Consider the following 19,799-nt stretch of genomic DNA (forward strand, 5'->3'; position numbering starts at 1 on the left):
GGATAGATATAAAGAATGGCAATGAACTTGTTTTTCAGTCCTTCTATTGATAACGTACAAAGAAAGGGAAGGTTTGTAGGTTCATAAGTAAGGCAAACCTATTTCTGTTGATAGTGGTCAATGGACACTGTAACGACGAAGGTGTCCAGAATATACATATATATATGTACTCTTAAAGCTGTTGGGTTAAACTGAACCCATATTGGGGGAAATGGTAACCAAAAGGGACCCACCTAATACCGGGTTATTGGTCTGAGGGTTTAACCCAGTACACTCGGTCAAGGTTTTCATCCACCAACACATAAAAACAACCCATAACTGAGGATTTACATTCAATTTTCTTCCACGTCAGTTGACAAATTGTCAAAAAAAGTGATCAGCTCAAGTACCGCCAAATGCAATCTTCAACCCAAACTACAGGTTGAAAATAATTAACCCCACCAAGAATCCAACGCCGCTCCTCAGCAATTGGGCTAGCAGGGAAAATAATTGCATTTTCCTTTGTTTGTGTGTCTGTAGCAATTACATCATATCAGAGCACGCGTGCAGTCACTCTGGATTAGATTTGCTGCCAAAGGCTATCATATTCGTTCAGCGTTTGTTGTGGGGCAATATTTAGGAGAGCATCATCACTTCATTGTGGAAAGTCATTAATGGAAGCCAGTGCCACTTAGCACCAGTATGTAGGTTAATCTGCTGGTCAATGAAGGGAGAGGGGAGGGGTGGAGTTTTGCCAATTACCCACCTGGACAGAGTTGCATGGATTTTTGGTTCAAACAGCTTCAAAGGACTTTGTGTGCCATGGTGTGAGGCCTGCATCCATCTGCTAGTTCGATGTGGACAGCCGTTCCATACCTCAAAGACTGGGGGAAGAGATCAACAACCAACAGAGCAAGAAAGGGCATTTTGATGAGAATGAGATCGCACACAAAGACAAATAACGCCTTCAATTAGAGCCGGAATAAAGCAAGCAACGTGTAATCTTCCCTTGCACAATATTAGGGGGGAAATAAGCATGCATTTTAAACATTTCCTACAGGCTTCTCTTATTTTTATAATGCAATTTGTTGAATTTTCTGACAGCTAATGTCAACAGAGAAACTGCAAAAGCGTTTCGCTATAAAGCGATGTTTACTGACATTGATTGAGCCAAGGCACATATTTATCTTAGAAAAACATCCCAGGGCACACCATCAAATCACATCACCAACAAAAATGACCCCCCCCCCCCCCCCCTCCAAAAAAGTTCATATGCACAGGTTAATTGCTATATGTACTTTCTGCCATCTAGTGGAACAACATTTAATGGCACTATACATCACTGGCAAAGAGGGACAAAGATAAAGTTGGAGGAAATAAATAACATTCATAATACAATGATTATGCATAACAAACAAAAGTACTATTTTACTTTTTACAATCGTATGTTTGGGACCTCTGGAGGTTACTCACTAATTTGGAGTTTTAGCTCATAAGAAATGTATAAGGTACTATCTAATGTGCCCCACAGGTTGAAAGATTGGATTCCAGAGTGCTAACTGCTTGAATAAAGAAACAAAAAAGGAGTATCAAGGGCACAAAAGCCACACTGTAGGGACAAGTCATTGTACTCCTAAATGAGTGCTGTACTATCTATCATAAAAAAAAAAAAAAAATGCTTGACGTGACTGATTCAATGCAGTCAACAGAAAACAGGGGACATTGCAGGAAGGCCTCACTAAATCCGTCGTAATATAATCATCAGCCAAAGAGAATGTATTCCCTGAGCGATGACTCCCCCTTACAATATGTAATGGACTGCTGATATGATTGAGTCTTATCATGTTGGCGGTAAAATAGTTAGACACATAAAGGAGGTGTAATGTAATGTTCCTCCTGTGTGGAGGTAGCAAAAGTCCCCAGAGAGGAGGCCCCCTAGTGTTGGCTCGTGAGTGAACGATTCGTTCAAAAGCGCTTAACGAGGTAATCACACGGACACTCCATTAGGTACACTGCCATTTTCAAGTGTACCTAATAACAGGACACTTAATCCAAAGAGAGGCATAATCTCCCCGTTGTTGCATAACGGCGCATCCCTTCATGCAATAAAGTTAGCCGTTATCTTGGAGAAAACGTGCATAAAAGAAGGGGTGTTTCAGTGAGTGGTTCTTTCTTTCCTTGGCAAATCGCAAATCTACAAAAGTTTGCAGTGCTGAGGACATGTGGAGCCATAGAACCAAGTTATTTCGAAGCACCGATGGCTCAGTTCAAAAGAACGAATCTTTTCAGTGAACAAGAGCCTAACCCTAAACTTCACACTTTGGGGCTTCATTGCTTCAACCGAAACTGGGGCGCTCGACAAGATGGAGGGAAATGTGGACAGTTCAATCTTATTTGGGGTTAACCAGAACCACTTGAAATTGTGGCAGGTGTGTCCTCATACCTAACATTTCAATACGAGTGTGCAGAAGTTTTATATCCACTGTATGCCACCTATGCATGCAGTTTTGTGATAATCATCAGTAGGGCAGTATTTGCGCAGTCGTGCTAACTAATTTTACTTTCAGGCAGCAGTAATAAATTCTCACCTATGAGGGGGGGGAAAAGGGGGGGATCTCAAACGAGAGGTAGTAAAACATGCTGTAACAGCCTGGTTAGAGGAGAGCAAGCTTGTATAACATGGCTGTCTCTCTGAGGATTTTGCGGCTCCTAGCTCCAAAATAAATTATCTAATGGGGCTCTACTCGGAGAATAAGTAGATTAATTTGCTGAGGAAATAAAAAGCTCCATGACAGCATTACATATCCACCATTTGTAATATTATATATTCCATTAAATGTAATCATGTGGGGCATAAATTAAAACATGTTTAGAAAAAGAAATCTTGCGCTTGCTGATAATAGCTATCATTTTTCCAGACCGGATTATTGGATGTTAAAGAGAAGGTATGGAATGAGATTTGGGAGAGGTTGCGGCGGGGGAAAGCTGCCACCTACTGGTTGTGATTCCGATATTTTCTTTTGTGTCTTCTTTTTCTTTTTCAGAGGGCTGAGCTGAATGAGAGCGAGCACCTCTCCATGAGGCTCACCTGAGATCAATGATGCTGCATGCGCCCCTGATCCCAAAGTGCACACTCAAGAGGAGCACATCCATTCTTATTGAGTAGAATTTCTGATAGTAGCTTGGTTCTTACCTTAAAAACTCACAGGATTATTTCTGTCATAATGCAGCAATGGAAACTACCAACAGTTTTTTTTTAACCGTTTTGTATTCAGAGAACTTTTCCGTGGCAATGCAAATGATTATCTCAAGAGACATCAGATAGTACTTGGTGTGATATCACTCGAGTATTTGGATTATTTTAAGCGACACATTTGTTATTTTTTGAAAGTTTATGAAAACCTATCGAGGAAACAGCAAGGAAATGTAAGCAAAAAGCGTAGAAATTGAAAAACTAGAAACTTGGCTTACAAGGAATTTACATGGCATCAACTTTTTTTGTGGTTAACAATAGCAATTTGTGGCATGTGCAATATGTGAGGCCGCACAAAGCAGCATAACTGCGTGTGTGCGTGTGTGTGTACGCGTGCGCGTGGGGGGTCATTAAAGCCCCTCCTCCTGAAGCCCAGAAACGCCCCTCATGTTTCTTGACCTGGTATATTTCTCAATTTTGCAGTTAATTTTCATTCATTTCTGTCAATATGTATTGTACTGCGAATTCATTTCCAATTTATAATTCCTGGAAATGTTTAAGATTTCGGCAAGGCTAAACAGAATTGCTTCAAGATTTACTCTTCAGGAACCCGTTTCATCTGGAGCGTTTGAATAAATCATGTCCGATTCTAATCCTGTTTCACGGTAAAAAGTGAATTTATGATGACGGCAAGACTTCAAGATAAATTATATTAAAAGAAACAAAGTTTCCATTTGAGTGGGCTGCAATTAAGTCGCTCCTTTGCGCGTAGACTCCGCGTCTTTGCATAAAAACAACGCAGTCTGTGACAAAATTGGCCTCTTCATTATCCCCCCCGCCTTTGGAGCTCATTGAAAGGCGTCATTGTTGCTTTAAGATTGTTGTAGCAATCGCCGATGGCTCTGTCCATTGTTTGGGTGAGTTGGGTTTGATAACACGGGGGCCGAGTTGGTGCATATGATCAGTGGAGCAGCTGCAGAGCACGACACAAGTCTTCACGTCACCTCCTCAACGCATCCTGGCAGACATGGGTGAGACTTCACGGCTTCTCTTAAAAATCACTTTACAATTGCATCCTCGTAACTTCTTAGTTTGTGTCTCAACGACGGTATAGTCAACGTCACTTTGGTTTGGATCGGACTATTTTCTGCTTGACTCGATTCGGGTTTGTATCTTGTAACTTTGAAAATAAGTAAACTCACTGCGTCTAATATCTAACTGTCTGGGATTAGGGGGCTTTTACCAGTCGTTCGCATGACGTCATTAATTGGTTAATTGCCACAAGGTCCTTAAATCGGTTCTCAACAGTGTATGTACTGCGACAGGTCACAATATTAGGTACACTTGAATGATCTAATATACAGGTGTCAAACTCAAGGCCCAGGGCCCAGATACGGCCCGCCACATCATTTATCATTTATAATAATACAAAGACAAATTGTGCATCAAATTCGTGTGTGTTTACTAGAATTGCAAATTGTCTTCACTTTTAATATTCTTTTAAATATTTGACTAGTTTTTACTCCTCTGATTTGAAAAAGAGTTATTTGTCGGTTTGTTTTGTAGCTTTTACTGTATATAATATGAGGTGCTCATACATTTATTTGGGTTGACAGTCATAATGGCCCTTCGAAACAAGGCTACAATGACACCCCTGATCTAATACAAAAACTATACCCCAGAAATCTGCGTCAAAACGCGTAGTTGTAAGGGCAGCTCATGTTTTATTAGGTGTGCCTAATGTTGTGGCCCGTTAGGCTGCTCTGTCTTTTTTTTTTTTTTTTTTTGAGTGGTGTTTCGATGCTCTCACATGGATCCCAATGGATGTGGGTGAGGGACAAGTGAGGTGTTTTTGCTGGGAAAAGGTGTGAAATAACTGAACGCTGTCGCTCTCTTTCATTGCCTGGCTGTGATTTGCTTTGCAACTTGTTCAGGCTCTCACCCAATAGCAGTTGAGATTGGCCCCTGGCCATGTAACATTGACATTTAATGGATGGTAGGGTGTTATTTTCTCCCTGCTTCTCTGCAAGCCTAATAAAGAAAATTCAAGTGTGTGTTTTCCCTATAGAGTGTATAATTTGGAAAAGTGGGCCAGTTTTGTGCAAAGCATGCAGAAATACACACTTGGCCACAACAGCAATGTCCTTGTGTAGAATGCTCTATAGTCTTGGCACTGCTGCAATGGTACCAACCACAGTCATCCTGTGTACATGCTCGTATGCAGTTTTGCACTGGGACGTATTCACACTTTCTCCTCTGAAGGAAGTCAATGAATGTGTGCGTACGAGTCACAAGCACAGAGGTGCCTCTGGCTTTTGTTTGTGGGACATTGGCAGCCCTTGTGCCCCCACCACGGCGTGGGACAAAGACTGTTGTCTTTGCAGTCACAAAAGCAGCATGTATCTTGGTCAACCACCCCCTTTTTCCCACAGTCACCATGCTGCCTCATGAATGGAGTCAGGGTGTGAGCTGGGGTCACATCAGACGCATGCCTTTGACCACTGCGTTCATTCACACATGACTATAGGAATGTTTGCCTTTTCCAAATGCAGGGACGTTTGTGTGCGTGGCAGCAGATGGCTCTTAAGAGGGACCTTGGCATTTCAATGTCACATTCCAGTTCCACTATACTATAAAGTAAAGTGTTACTTTCCTGAAACTGGCTGCATCTTTCATAACTGAAATGTCTATTGCCACTTGCTGTCTATTTGTATAGACTTTACTACCAACCAATCAAAACAACTATTGACCGAAATACACTTGCGTCTCACAAAGCACCTTAAGTTGAAAAAGAAAGGCCACTTGTAGGTATTCTAATGGACTGAAATGTTGAAAATGTCATTTATAGACTTTAGGGATTGTGTTCTGGTTACGTATTTTGTTTTGTGTTGCATGTGTGACTAATGTGTCTAAATTTGGCTGCGGTTGCAGGTTGCTATGAGTGCTGTATGCGTTGCCTGGGTGGGATACCATACTGCTCTCTGGTCGCCACACTGCTCTGCTTCTCCGGCATCGCCCTCTTCTGTGGATGTGGACACCAGGCGCTCACAGAGACCGAAAGGCTCATCGAGACCTACTTTGCTCGTAACCTGCAGGATTACATCACACTTGCTTACATGTATGTGGTAGATTTAATAATGCGGGGATGGACGTTGCATTATGTATTTGATAAGTGAGGAACACTTTGTTGGTGTATAATTGGTATAGGATTTGAATAATCCTTGGAAGAATGTTCTGAACGCCTCTTTGTCAGTGCTTTAGTCAAACATTTGTCAAGAATGAATTTGTCTTAACCAAAAAACAAAAGCCATATCCCAAATTCAATGTCTGTATTTTGAAAGGCTGCATCTCACCCGTGGCTCTCCTCCTCCCTCATAGCATTCAGTATTTCCAGTACTTCATCTACGGTTTGGCCTCGTTTTTCTTCCTCTACTGCATCATGCTGCTGGCAGAAGGCTTCTACACCACCAGCATCGCCAACCAAACCTTCGGGGAGTTCCGAAGCACCATGTGTGGCCGCTGCCTCAGCTCCACGGTGAGAGTAATGGGGATCGGCAAGATTGGATGTGGCTTAATACACATCGGTCCCGCTGGGTGCCGAGCTGAAAGTCTAGCGCCCTCTTAAAAGCCCTTTGGGGAAAGATGAGGCTACAAATTGCACAGTTGAGTGATTGTGTCCAAGGAAGGGTAGGGAGACATAAAGACATATTAAGTGATAATCGGAAAAGAGGTCGATGTGGTGACTAAATGAGGCGGGTGAAAACTCACTTGGAGTTGCTCACAGGCAAATGACATTCATCCTGCTTTCTCACGTAGTTTATAGTGATGACGTACGTGCTGTCTCTGCTGTGGCTATTGGTGTTCGCCTTGTCCACTCTGCCCGTCTACTTCTTCTACAACATGGGGGCCACCTGCGACACCATCGACGTCCTGACCGAGACCCCAGCGAGCATCAACCAGCTGTGTGTGGATGCGAGGCAATACGGTAATGTTCATTCGGAATATTTGTTCATTGCTGATATTTTTAAACCAATCGCGTAATCGGTTATCGGAATTGTATTCGCATATTGGAATCAGCATCTGCCTCGAAATGCCATATCGGCGGTCATGCCCTGGAAATGCAGATTGTATCCGTAGTTACGAATAATCTGTTTTGATTTGGGGTGGGTTCAAATTTAATTTGAATCTGATTCAATTTGTGTGATTGGTGGTTTTTTTGGTAGCTTTTAATACCTCAGCAATCCGGTTCTATTTGAAACAATATGACAATAAAATTGTGAAGCTATGTGAAAGTTTTGCTAGTATTTAGTTATGATGTATTCTGTTTCCTATTACTCATTGATTTTGCTGGTGGGGGAAAAACACTGGGGGGTCTGCTTTCCTCTTTGAAAAGTCACTTCTACAGTACAGTGAAGCGGATTTTGCTAACTCCCCTGCTGGTGTGTAATAAACAGAAAGTAAAAATAGCCATGTTAATTTACTGCAATTGCTGAAAAGCAGTGCTTTTTTTTCATGCAGCCGTCAATAAGCTTTGGACCAAGGCCTGTGTTTCTGGGTATTTTATAGCGTGTGCAGGAATAGCCAGCCTGAAATCATAATGGCGCGTGCGATGAATGCTTCCAATTGATTAGCGCGACTTGACGTCAACAGGGCTCCTGCCGTGGAACGCCGTCCCGGGAAAAGCTTGTGGAATAACTCTGTCCACCGTTTGCAAGACAAGAGAGGTAACCGAGACCAAAGATTGCGTTTGAAGCGTACGTGTTAGAGCGACAGACACTCATGCAAATCCTCTCCTATCAGTACCGAATAACCTACGACCTCTACATTGCCGCCTTCGTCGGCGCGGGCGTCACCCTCATGGCTCTGGTGAGTAATTATCCGTCCGTTGGGGTCATTTGGCCTTTGGCGGTATTTACGGCTCATGTGACGCGGCAAGCGGAGGCGACGAGGCATGCCGGACCCGCATGACTGATGACTTTGAGGACTATCGCTCTCTGTGTCCCATTCTCAGCTGACATAAACATCGTCATAGTGCCGTAATGTCTACTGCTTTCCCAGCCAGGCAAATGGTGGGCGCTTTATACTCCCATGCCCCATTACATAGCCTATTACACGGGTGGGATCAAATTAATGTCATTAGCACTTAATCATGTCTCTGTTTTTCCTCTCTTCTAATGAGCCCCCCGTGTCTGCTGTTCTCTTCTTCCAGCTGACCTATACGGTGTCAACCACCTATAACTTTGCGGTGCTGCGCTATCTGGGGAGGAAAGGCATAGGTGCACGTTGTTAGGCTTGCCAGCAAGCTTCCTGTCTGTCCACAACACAGGGGATTTTGAGGAACTGCAGACATTTTTTTCCTTTTCATCACTTGTGCCTGTGTGCACAACTTTTGGGTGTTTTCACGGTAACGGACTTTCAAAACCTTTTTTTCTTTTTTCCTATCTGACACTTTGTGTTTTACTTTTCTATGAAGGATGCTTCAGTTTTATTCCAATGCCACTTCACTAATCTATTTTTATGTTGATTTTAGAGGGTTTTCTTCTTCTTTTTTTTTTTTACTTCCTAGTGGTAACCTTCTAAAAACAATTGAGTCAATAATAACCCAAGAGGGATCAAAAAGGGGTCGACGTTTTTTGGGTTACTGCGCATCCTTGCTGTTCGTGTGGGCTGCGGATCAGTGTATAATTGATGCGAATTGATTGATTTATTTATTTTTTTTAACCCCAAATTTTTAAAAAAATACTGAAAAACAACATATGTATAAAATTATCCTCATCCTCTTAAAATGCTGACCTGAATTATATCTTGACAAAACTTAGTAAAAAAAGGTTTGCCTTAAAATCTTCTTTCCAAGATGCTGGACAAAATATCATTTTAAGAGGGTGACTATAATGAAACAAATGTGGGAATCTTCACGTGTCAAACTATAAGAATGCAAAATGTATTCATTTACAGTAACCGCAAAAGTTGGGTTAAAATGAATAACAAATAAAAGCAATTTACAATATTTACCAAACCCAATTTACAAAAAATCCCCAAAATTGGGTCAAAGGAATAACCCAAATAGTATGTCCGGCGCATTCTTGACCCATATTGGGTTATTTCCAACCCAACTGTTTTTACTGTGCAATGTCGATTTTTGCTTCCTACTATTCTCCAAACAAGCTAAAAAAAATAAAATAAAAGCATTAATAAATTAACATGTACTAAATAGCCAATTTGTAACATGTGCAGCAGACAATGGGGATTATGGGTAATCTACCATTCCCCACATCTGGTTGCCATGGTGGCAGGCAAACGCGTATTTGTCCATCTCGGGACTTTTCTCACGAGCGGCCCCAACAATGGGTTCGGTTCGTTTTGCAATTATGGCCAATGAGAAGCGGGTTTAGGGGCCAGCTGTCTCTACCGGGGGTCATGTGTCAAGGAGACAGGGTGGCGTTGCTAAAGTGTCAATGGGAATTCTCTGAGACAGCAACCATGACCTCTCCACCTCCCGTTGAACAATGGAAATGATGGATGGAGTGTGAGCTGGCTAAAGGAATTTTAGATGATTTTGTTGTTCTCTTCTCACAACAAAAGACAGTCTTTTTAAGTTTGATCGAGTACGGTCTGAAATTGTTTCTCATACTTGTGAGATGGCGAAAGTGCTTACTTAGCGAATAACCTCACTGGACTAAAATCGCTTTGGGGATGACTCCGTTTTAAAGCTGCAGTAGAAATCATACATTTCTTATCATTTATATAAACACAACCATTTAATAAACACAAGTAATGAATTAATTCATATGACCATAGTATCAGATTTATTCATAAAGGTTTTGGTCTAATGGGTTAAGTCTATACTAAAAATAAGATCAAACAAATTATGAAAGTTTATTGACTTCAATCAACTACTTTTAGACATTCACTAAGACAATTTTACTAAATCAGTGTAAAATTGACTCGCAGCAATACATCGTAAATCAGATCACAGCAATAATTCAAACAAATCTTCTCTTTAAATAATCAAGTTTCATCAAACAATTGTATGTAGACGTGGAGCGAGCGTATTTAGACATAAAATAAATGAATATAGATATACTGTTTATCAGATTTTTTTTTTCTTAATTTTCATATTTCACCCTTCACAATTTGAAAGTTGAATTCTACTACATTGCAATGTCAATTTGAATTTGATTCATTGTTCAGCGCTAATGGACACGGCTGGCTAACAGAAAAACAAATTATATTTTCTGCTCGTCTTCTATCAAGATATTAATGAGTCATTTTATTCAATGGGGTCTTTTCAATTTGCAGTCACTCTCATTCTCAAGGAATTTTCTTGTAGTTATTGTATAACAATTTTTATTACTCATTGAGGCAGTATTAACTTTTAGACTTTTTTTTGTAAACAACATATTTTATTTTGGTAGTTGTAGAGCATTTGTCGAGTGGCTGTTTAATTCACTTTTTTTCTGTTGGTGATATTTGATAATAAAAGGAAGATTCCAGATTTTGCGCAGAGTGCCTGAAAGATTGATTTACCTTACAAAAACACTCCATCCTTGGCTTCCTGACATGTTGCGTGATGCCCATGTAGAGTTTGTGTTGGGCATTTTGTATTCCTTCCTCTTTTGTCCTCAGGTGCACTCCTCCATTCAGTTGGCCATGAACCAGGACAATGCGAGGAGGATGCGGTGCAGAGCCAAGAAGGAAGCCCATGACCTGTATGGCCAGCTGCGCTCCCCCTACCCTGCAAATTTATCCGACGCATCCTGACAGCTTTTTCAATGTAATTCATTCTAATCGCGTCCTCGGATTCCCTTCAGTAACTTCATGTTTTCATGGGTAATTGGCTATTTTGTGTTTGCATACCAAGCTTTGTGACCCTGATCGCTTGCTAAGTTTTGTTTGAACGGAGCTGTTACAGGTCAGTATCGTGCCAATTTACTGTTGAGTTCCCTAAACGTGCCTCAATTCCATTTTTTCACAGTATAACCTGTGTGGAATTTCAATGTGTGTGGAGAATCTGTGATGTGCTTTTTAGTGAAGGGAGGATAAAACTGCAATTATGCATTGCAAGGACACAATAATTGGGGCAGCTAGCCATTCCTGTACAGGAAGGGGCAAAATATAGCCATATTTTTTGTTGACGCAGACAAAATGGATTTTTTTCAACAGTAATATTGATGAGGAATGAAAGGTTCGAATCTGAGTTTATATATTAACAACAAATGCTTGGGAATAATTTTGGCAATTTTGTGAACCTGACCGTTGGTATAAATGGAGGCAAACATAGATGTTCTTTCGTCGAGTGTGAAATATAAATTTACACAAAAACAGATGCAACCATTATTTGACAATCATTATCAAATTATCAATAAAGATTTTGATAATGGATTGTTTAGAGATCTTGTTTAGTTTAAAATTGACATCTGAATCAACCTCTGGACAGTCAATATTCAATTTCAGCAGTATTGAATGAAAGCAGACTTATTTTTGTGTTGGATCCAAATAAAACATTGGCAATCTACTGCTTTTACTTTGGAAAACAGTAGTGGACATTTTGGCCTTTTTTTCTGACATGTTATGACAAAACCAGTAGGTTTTATTTTTTTGCACTTATTCCAAGTCTGTTGTAGCAGAGGATGTAGAATGCTATCAGTCTATTTTGTCGTTTCACTTATCACTCGTATCATTCTGACAATGTGAGTTGTTGCTGTAAGTGCAAAGCTTTACAGGGAAATAAAGCACAAGGCATGCATTCATGCACACACAAAGGACACAAAATGGGGTGATGATGGTTTTATTTCGTACGCAAGCAATGATAACCGGTCTTATCAAATGTAGTGCAAAAAGTCTAGCAAGGGAAGAAATGTGATTGTTAAATAAAAGTTGGGCATTCCAACTTTCACGCAGTTTATACCAAAAATCACTAGTTGGTCTGAACAAAACATGTTCAAGTGTCATTTGGGCAGTTTGGGTGAAGTACGTGCCCCTTCATCATGTGGTTTAGCCATTATTAGGGACAGCTCAAATTAGGGGTTACATTCATGAATATTACAGCAACATGTAAACACTGACATGAAACCACGATAAGTACTGTAGGTAATGTGATCTGCTTATGAATAACTGAATCTTTGGATCTTTGGCTATGATAGTTCCCAGGTAAACATTGTTAGGCTACACCCCTAGAAGGTCAAGGAACAATAAATATTGAAATTATACCGGAAGGGCAAAAAGATTCTGTTTAAGACAAAGAACAAAAAAAAAAAAAAAAAAGAAACGTACCATTCCTGGGTCAACTCACAACACAAGTAAAAGGTATACTACTCACTAAATGTGGAAAACTTGATCATAGTCGTGTAGAAAAGCTATCCAACACATCTGCTTAAAACCAAAACAAAACATCGGGGGCACTACATGAACAACTTGGCTTTATTTTCACAGTGATGTTTATCTACTTGCACAAGAAAAGTTAAGTCAAAAATAATATGTTCTATGTGCCCCCACTAGTCTAAACACTGCATTCAGATTAATATTGCGTTTAAGGAGCACAAATTAAACATGAAAATGTTTTACCCATCTCAGTGAGAGGCCATTTGGAAAACAGCTGAGCCATGATTGGTCTTTAGCTGAGCCCTTAGGCACTATGATATCATTTTCAGTCAGCAGCAAGTGGCAGTGCAAGGCAAAATGGCAGCCCTCTGAGATGGCGAAAATATATATTTTTTTTTCCACAAAGGCAATCTTAATCAGAAGATCGTGTTTAGACAAGTGGGGGTGTATTCAACACATTAGCGTTAAAAAAAACAAAAAAACTTGAAATCCCTTTTGAACAGTGAGGTCCAGAACAATTTGGACAATGACAGTGATGATTTTTAGATGCTCTTGAACTGAATACTTGAATCATGTTCCAGTTTTAAATTCATTGTGGCGTGTGAATGCAAAAATCATAAAAAGGTTCGACCGTACTAAATGCTCAAACCCTTATACACTTTTGCTTTATGACACCGGAATTTTAAGCAGTCGACACAAGGCTGGAAGCATGAGAGCATGAAACATGGTGCAATAACCACACAGAAATAAATTAACTTATTAAAACAACTTGTACAATACAATAATTTAAGCAGCAATCAATATTTTCATAAAATTAGAAAAACAAAACTCATTTTCTAAATGTACCTAAAATCAACACCAAGCTGGCAGGTGTTAAAAACAAACAAACATGTAAATCTGAAAAGACATTGCAAGGAAATCTCAGTACCATTTAGCAGAAATTAAGTAATTGTTATACAGTTCTATTAATACTTGGATAACTGTTTCCTGTGTGAATGGAGTTGAAAGGTTTTATCTTTACCCTCACATTCAACTGAGGTCTACATGTGTTATCACTTAAGAGGGAGCATAGCTTAAAAAAGGACTGGTTTGTTAAAGTTTGCCACATACTCAAGAAGGTAGAATTAAAAGAATGCCCTGATTAGGAAAATTGTTCAGTGCAATAATCATAACCTCCTTTCCACATCCGGGAAACAAACCCACCCGTCCGTCCCTGATCCAATATTAAACAGTGTATGTTGAACAAACAAAAAAGAAAACAACACACAACGGAATGGAGGGGTGCCTCACGGAGAAATAAACAGCAGTTTGGGAACACTAGAAAAGGAAGAGCAAGTTATAAACACTGGCGCAAATGCAGCACGGAAAATGAAAGAACACCTGTAGCTTTGGTTTAGGGTGCACAATCTGCTTTATACTGATGAAAATAAAGACAATATTACATTTTAGGACAGCTGCGATCACCTCTCGTACCGGAAATGATGTTTGTGCCTGATTGCATTCCAGATGCGTTTTTTTTTTCCTTTCTGGTGAGTCAGCAATACGCTTTTATACTCCTATGATAGTTGGAGTTTTTGAAATGTTACGAGCTAAAATCAGAAGTCAAGTGGCATCACAGAATGAATTGTGTTTGACTAATTGTTTTGGAAGCATCACTAACATAAATTTGCAAGTGCCAACTATGAGGTGAAGCGTGCAACATGACTGGAAGCAGACACAGTACAGGGTGAGCGTTTCAGCACGCCTGTACCTTGCCTGGGACAATCATTCAGCCCTTTGGATAGCGGCTGTACCCTTGACACCGCTCTCCTCAGATTACATCTTATCAGCATCAATAAAGAACACGGCCTCTGCTGTATCTTATCCAAAGAATCAGAGAGCAAGCGGTACCTGCCCTACGTGTACCATAAACAACAACTCATGGGCTTTGACCCGTCAGCAGCAGGACCTACGAGATATTTTGCGGTTGCCGTGAAGATCTATCGTCCCGCTCAGTACCGAGTGGTCGACGTGATCCTCGGCGGCCAGCACCTCCCTGACAGCTGCCTCGAACGCAGCCGTGACGTTCATGTCGTCCTTTGCGCTGGTCTCAAAGTAAGGACAGCAGCCGTTCTCCTCGCACCAGGCCCGCGCTTCATCCTCCCCTACTTCTCGTTGCTCCATGTCCACCTTGTTGCCCAGAACCACAAAAGGGAACCGCTCAGGATCTTTCACATCAGAATAATACATGAATTCCTTCTTCCAGCCGCAGAGGTTCTGGAAGCTCTGCAAGTCATTCACGGCGAATGTGAGCAGGCAGCAGTCGGCACCTCGGTAGAAAGGCGTACGCAAGGACTTGAAGCGCTCCTGGCCGGCCGTGTCCCAGATTTGGAGGGTGACGAAGCGTCCGTCCACTTCCAGGTCTCTGTTGAGGAACTCAACACCAATGGTGTGGAACGACTGCGAGTCAAAGCGATCGGTGACGTAGCGGTTCATCAAGGAGGACTTTCCAACTCCTCCATCCCCGAGCAGGATCACCTTTAGCAGGAGGCTCTTCCCGCTCATCATGCTCAGCCCTCCTCGCTGGGTGGCGCGCTCAATTCATCCTTAAAAACAGTTCAAAACTGTCTTTTAATATGGTGAGCCCAGTTGTAAAATTGAAAACAGCAGTCCTGTAGCTAGTGGTGGTCATGCGCATTACAAAGTGGTTGACAGCTGCCAAGCAACTGTTTGTATGATGGGCCTTTCCACAATGATAGCTATCCCCGATATGTCAGATTTAGCCATGGAGGTGTAAAGGTCTGAAAAGGTTGCAAAAACCTTCTAGCAAATTTCAGCTTTTGAAAATATCCGAAATTAGAAACTTTCCACGGGAGAGTAATTTAATTTCATGTATCATATTCAATCGTATTTTTATACATTTTGTCTTGAAATATTACACTACCTTAGCACTAAAAAAAAACAAAAAAAAAACGCTATTATAATAAAAGACTAAAATTATTATTTTTTTAAAAACCCGACTATTTCCCTCATCAAGAGCCAAGCTTCATTTTGGTAAATTGTTCATTTTTGCTCACTTATTACTACCACATATTTTGGCATTGAATTATATTCTTCTAAAGACTTATAAATTACCTTTCTGTGACGCCGATGTAAACTGAGTTTGTGCGTAAATCGGAAAAGTAGTCAGTGTGGATGTTTCGGGAAAGTATTAAGTAATATTAATTTCAACAACTATTCATGGGAAGACTTCTAGCCAATGCAAAATAAAACAATCAAGTAAAAACCTAGCAAACAGAGACAAATTCCTTACCTTCATTTGTCGTGGTTGTTTTAAAAAACCCAAATACTACTACTTGACATTTTCTAATGTGATAAATAGTTCGTTATAGGGATTTCGTAATCACCTCGCAAATGCGCTCGCTGTATTATGACCATCCGCCCAAATGTAAACAATGACTTTGGAGAGCAGGACTGCACATGCGCAGACATGTACCAGCTTGTCAAACTGAGCTTGCGGCTAATTGCTACTTACTGTCTTATCTAGTCTATCTCACAAGGAAGTGGTTTAATTATCGCACGAAACAAAAGAGACGGAAGTGTGAATATCACTTGTACTGCAAAACACACAGTAAAACATCAGCAGACGTATTCGGAAAGCTGAAGTCTTTTCGAACTTAGTAAACAAGCTAGCCGGGCAGCTGTGATCGCCTTGTGGACATTTGAGTTGATTAGCAACGGAACATGAACCCATCAAACCGTTTGAACACGCTTAAAAAGATGAAGGCGAACATGTGGGTTGTACAGCTCTGCAGCTCGACCCGAAAGCGTTTAACACAGGTACTTACGCCGTCCTTGGTGGTTAATTCTTGGCTGTTGCCCAGTCCCCGACATCGGGTTGAGCCTGAGGTTGATTGTAGTGACGTGTCAAGTTTGTGCATCCCTATTGGGTAGCCGTAGGAAACTTGGAACGCAAAAACTGTAATCCCAGGGTCTCAAAGCCAGTTAAGTTATTTTCATGGCAAAACCACCTACATTTTGATTTTTTTTCTCCATGAGCTCAATAATATGAGTTTTATCAAATTCGTCTGCTTTTATTCGTTTGAAAGCAAACTATGCTTCATTTTTTCTCTCATTCTGTTTTCCTACCAACTCTTCCTGAATCAACGAGGAGAAAGAAGCTGGATTTGCCCACTGCATTTGTTAATTGATTTACAGAAAATGATAAAACGTATCAGTAAAAAAAAAAATAGATGTACATTTAACTGTAAATAACCAAATAGAAAAAGTTCTGGTAGAATAATTATTTCAACGCATACATTTAACTTGTAATTGTTCATTTTTAACGATTAGTTTTTCTACCGCCTTCCAACTGTAGATGGCGCTGTGCTGCTCTACTGCTTCTGAGGTGCCCGATGAAAAGAACCAACACACACGCGTAGAAGAAGAATGTGTTGTTTTTTTCCTCCAGCTGCATCCATCGTTCGATGTCACCAAGCAGCATCCCGTTACTGCTTCCCTACAATAACTTTAACCCAATATATTAAATCCCACATTTGAAGTAGTAAGAGTACGGAATTTCTATGCGTTTCAAACGGTAACAAAGGTAAGAAGTGCATATTTGTTTTCCCTGCGCTGTAACAGTGTGTGTTCTGTACTTATTTAGTTTTAGCGGTGGATATCAAAACCTCACATTTGTATAATCACATTCAGGAAGCCATGTGGCTCGAGAGCGCAGTATAAATAATGTTTGTCTCTCACGCCTATGCTGCTTTTTTCTTCTTTCAGATGGCAAGAAGAGGCAGGCTGGTGTCCTGTATATGTTTTGGTCTGTTTGGCGTCCTGTGCTGGGTGTGGGTGTCCTTCGCCTCCTTCTCAGATGAACATGTCATGGTGCCCTATGATGCAGTGGAGCAGGCACATTTTAAACCCCAGAGTGTTCTTGCAGACATGGAGTTTGCTCCGGGAAGTTTGTACCGTGGACCTGGCAACCAAGACCATCGCAGCAACAAGGAGTTGCCCATTATCCTTTGGTGGAGTGGAGTCTTATTCCCACATTTTCCTGGAGATACTGAACGAATAGACTGTGCCACATCGTCCTGTCTGGCCACAAGTAACCACAAGGTATCAGTGATTCTCAAATGATGCCTATTATGCGTTCATCTATGTTTTACTTATGTATTCTTTAAAGTAATTTGTGTGTTCAACATTGTGGCAGCACTAAGCTTTTGATTTTTTTGATTGTAAGGTCAAGCTGTACAAAAGGACATCAGCCATCATTTTCTACGGGACGGACTTCCGGGCCTATGAAGCACCGCTCCCACGCCTCCGCCACCAAACGTGGGCTTTGTTCCATGAGGAGTCCCCCATGAATAACTACCTCCTCTCGCATGGGCCGGGCATCAGAATGTTTAACTACACCGCCACGTTCCGCCGGGAGTCCGACTACCCTTTGACCCTGCAGTGGCTGCCGTCTCTGAGCTACCTGCTGGAGCCAACGGTGGTGTCCCTGAAGGAGAAGAACCAGCTGAGGCTGAAAGGCTTGGCCCCCGTACTCTACATGCAGTCTCATTGTGACGTACCCTCTGACAGAGACAGATATGTCCGAGAACTTATGAAGTACATTGAGGTAATACGCACAAGAGTACAATATGGCTGAATGATTTTAAAAATAACCCAATTTCTTTTCACCCTCGATAATGCGATTCCCACTATGCAATTATTTTTTCCAGGTCTTCTGTGTATTTTTTGACAAACAAGCCCTGAATTATCCTGTATTAGGCTTATGCAGAAATAAAGGCAAACTTGAAACACTTTAATTACTTCACTGACAAAACACACTGAATGAAGCTCCTCAACTTACTTCAACAAACCACCAAGTTGTGGCAAAGCACAACTTTTGTCTGAATGAAGCTCAACTCACTTTAGCATTTTTCCCTCAGGTGGATTCCTATGGCAAATGTCTGAACAACAAAGCTCTGCCCGCACATCTCGAAGACACGTCTACAGCCACCGGTGAGGAGGCTTCCTTCATGAGATTTGTGGGCCGCTACAAGTTCCACTTGGCATTAGAGAACGGCCGCTGCACAGATTACATGACTGAGAAGCTATGGCGGCCCCTCCACCAAGGCTGCGTCCCCGTGTACCGGGGCTCTCCCGCTGTGGCAGACTGGATGCCCAACAACCACTCGGTCATCATCATCGACGACTTCCCGTCACCGAAAGCTCTGGCTGACTTCCTCAACTTTCTAGATGAGAATGATGATGAATATGGCAAATATTTGGAGTTCAAAAACATCCAGAGCGTCACTAATGCTCGTTTGCTGGAGGCTTTGGAGACCCGCGAATGGGGGGTGAATGACATGACCAAACCCAACTACTTGAATGGATTTGAGTGCTACGTGTGTGACCAGGAAAACACGCGGCTGGCTGCGGAGCGAGCCCATAGAAAAGCCCCAAAGACAAACCCGTCTCCAAAACCAAAGATGGCTACCAACGCTCACATGGGATGCCCTTTGCCCAGCCCAGGCTACGGAGAAGTACAAGACCTGCCTGCAGATGATGGGTGAGTCACTTCAATTGATTTAATTCTTTTCCTCATTCAAAACATATCAATATATTATCAATTTACTTTGTTACTAATTTATTGATCACCTAATATCTTAATTTATTATGCCTGCATCTAATTTAAACATCACCTGCAAAGGTTCTAATTTAGACAAATCTGTCTGCAGATGGTTGCAAATGTGGCCTCAGGACTACTGGCAGAGTCTGGACCAAGCGGAGGGCCTAGAGTCTCTCATAAGAGCCAACGAATCGGATCCTGCGCTGTTGTGGAAGCACATCCAAAGAATCGCAGTGAGCCGAGCTCGAGGCAAACACTGACGTTGGCCTTAAACAGGCCAAGGAGGATGGAGGACATCCAGGAGTCCAGATGTGCTCCACAGACTTTATTTTTTTATAATGCGGGAACAAAGCATGGCCCGTATTTGCACCTGCGCCCTGAACTGCTTTTTTTTTTTATATATAATGTGATTCTCATAAGCCAAATATTTTCAGTTCAATCATGCCACAGTGCTGAGTATTAACTTTAAACTGTGTGTGGCAAAATATGCTCTGTAGGGGTGTTATAATTCTCAGGGGCGGACATGTTTGCATTGGAGTGAAGCCAAGCTTAAATTCTGTGTGCCAAGTGTGTGTGTGTGTGGGGGGGGGGGGGGGGGGGGGATCTGAGGACAATCAGGACAGAAGCCACTGGACTTAATTAGCCTTTTTTCCTCTTTCTTAGTAGCCCAATGGTTTGCTATGCCAATGTTTTACGTGACAA

General features: G+C 41.5%; 3 protein-coding genes across 7 annotated transcripts; 2 read left to right on the top strand and 1 right to left on the bottom strand.

The window, feature by feature from the left end:
* The first annotated feature begins 4,072 nt into the window (after nucleotides 1-4,072).
* Nucleotides 4,073-11,940, top strand: LOC133153083 (myelin proteolipid protein-like). Of its 3 annotated transcripts, XR_009714249.1 has the most exons (8): nucleotides 4,073-4,203; nucleotides 6,104-6,290; nucleotides 6,551-6,707; nucleotides 6,989-7,157; nucleotides 7,823-7,896; nucleotides 7,973-8,038; nucleotides 8,382-8,576; nucleotides 10,799-10,936. XR_009714249.1 is itself a non-coding variant. In XM_061277140.1 (7 exons), the coding sequence occupies exons 1-7, from the start codon at nucleotides 4,200-4,202 to the stop codon at nucleotides 10,931-10,933; spliced, it is 792 nt and encodes a 263-aa protein (XP_061133124.1). In that variant the 5' UTR covers nucleotides 4,073-4,199; the 3' UTR covers nucleotides 10,934-11,940. The 3 variants fall into 3 exon arrangements, 2 of the variants coding, with proteins under 2 accessions (XP_061133124.1, XP_061133132.1); XM_061277140.1 differs by lacking the exon at nucleotides 8,382-8,576 and having other exon boundaries at nucleotides 10,799-11,940; XM_061277148.1 differs by lacking the exon at nucleotides 10,799-10,936 and having other exon boundaries at nucleotides 8,382-10,758.
* Nucleotides 11,941-11,944: 4 nt separating this feature from the next.
* Nucleotides 11,945-16,456, bottom strand: rab9b (RAB9B, member RAS oncogene family). Of its 2 annotated transcripts, none has more exons than XM_061277163.1 (2): nucleotides 16,321-16,456; nucleotides 11,945-15,078 (listed from the first exon to the last, which is right to left on the bottom strand). In XM_061277163.1, the coding sequence occupies exon 2, from the start codon at nucleotides 15,038-15,040 to the stop codon at nucleotides 14,429-14,431; it is 612 nt and encodes a 203-aa protein (XP_061133147.1). In that variant the 5' UTR covers nucleotides 15,041-15,078; nucleotides 16,321-16,456; the 3' UTR covers nucleotides 11,945-14,428. The 2 variants fall into 2 exon arrangements, with proteins under 2 accessions (XP_061133147.1, XP_061133156.1); XM_061277172.1 differs by lacking the exon at nucleotides 16,321-16,456 and adding an exon at nucleotides 15,786-16,314.
* Nucleotides 16,457-16,883: 427 nt separating this feature from the next.
* fut11 (fucosyltransferase 11 (alpha (1,3) fucosyltransferase)) lies at nucleotides 16,884-19,689 on the top strand. Of its 2 annotated transcripts, XM_061277091.1 has the most exons (6): nucleotides 16,884-17,078; nucleotides 17,261-17,325; nucleotides 17,421-17,596; nucleotides 17,721-18,101; nucleotides 18,415-19,037; nucleotides 19,207-19,689. In XM_061277091.1, exons 3-6 carry the CDS (start codon nucleotides 17,423-17,425, stop codon nucleotides 19,355-19,357), a joined length of 1,329 nt encoding a protein of 442 aa, XP_061133075.1. In that variant the 5' UTR covers nucleotides 16,884-17,078; nucleotides 17,261-17,325; nucleotides 17,421-17,422; the 3' UTR covers nucleotides 19,358-19,689. The 2 variants fall into 2 exon arrangements, with proteins under 2 accessions (XP_061133075.1, XP_061133066.1); XM_061277082.1 differs by having other exon boundaries at nucleotides 16,885-17,078; nucleotides 17,261-17,596.
* The last annotated feature ends 110 nt before the right edge of the window (nucleotides 19,690-19,799 follow it).

The sequence above is a fragment of the Syngnathus typhle genome, linkage group LG1, assembly GCF_033458585.1.
Source record: "Syngnathus typhle isolate RoL2023-S1 ecotype Sweden linkage group LG1, RoL_Styp_1.0, whole genome shotgun sequence".
Lineage (NCBI taxonomy): Eukaryota > Metazoa > Chordata > Actinopteri > Syngnathiformes > Syngnathidae > Syngnathus > Syngnathus typhle.

Bases quoted from the DNA above. Each gene is read 5' to 3' on its own strand.
- LOC133153083 (XM_061277140.1), top strand. The intron at 6,708-6,988 runs GTGAGAGTAATG...TTTCTCACGTAG, and splicing joins GCCGCTGCCTCAGCTCCACG to TTTATAGTGATGACGTACGT. The intron at 7,158-7,822 runs GTAATGTTCATT...TGACGTCAACAG, and splicing joins TGTGGATGCGAGGCAATACG to GGCTCCTGCCGTGGAACGCC.
- rab9b (XM_061277163.1), bottom strand. From the start codon at position 15,040: ATGATGAGCGGGAAGAGCCTCCTGCTAAAGGTGATCCTGCTCGGGGAT.
- fut11 (XM_061277082.1), top strand. From the start codon at position 17,261: ATGGCAAGAAGAGGCAGGCTGGTGTCCTGTATATGTTTTGGTCTGTTT. The intron at 17,597-17,720 runs GTATCAGTGATT...TTTGATTGTAAG, and splicing joins TGGCCACAAGTAACCACAAG to GTCAAGCTGTACAAAAGGAC. The intron at 19,038-19,206 runs GTGAGTCACTTC...ATCTGTCTGCAG, and splicing joins GACCTGCCTGCAGATGATGG to ATGGTTGCAAATGTGGCCTC.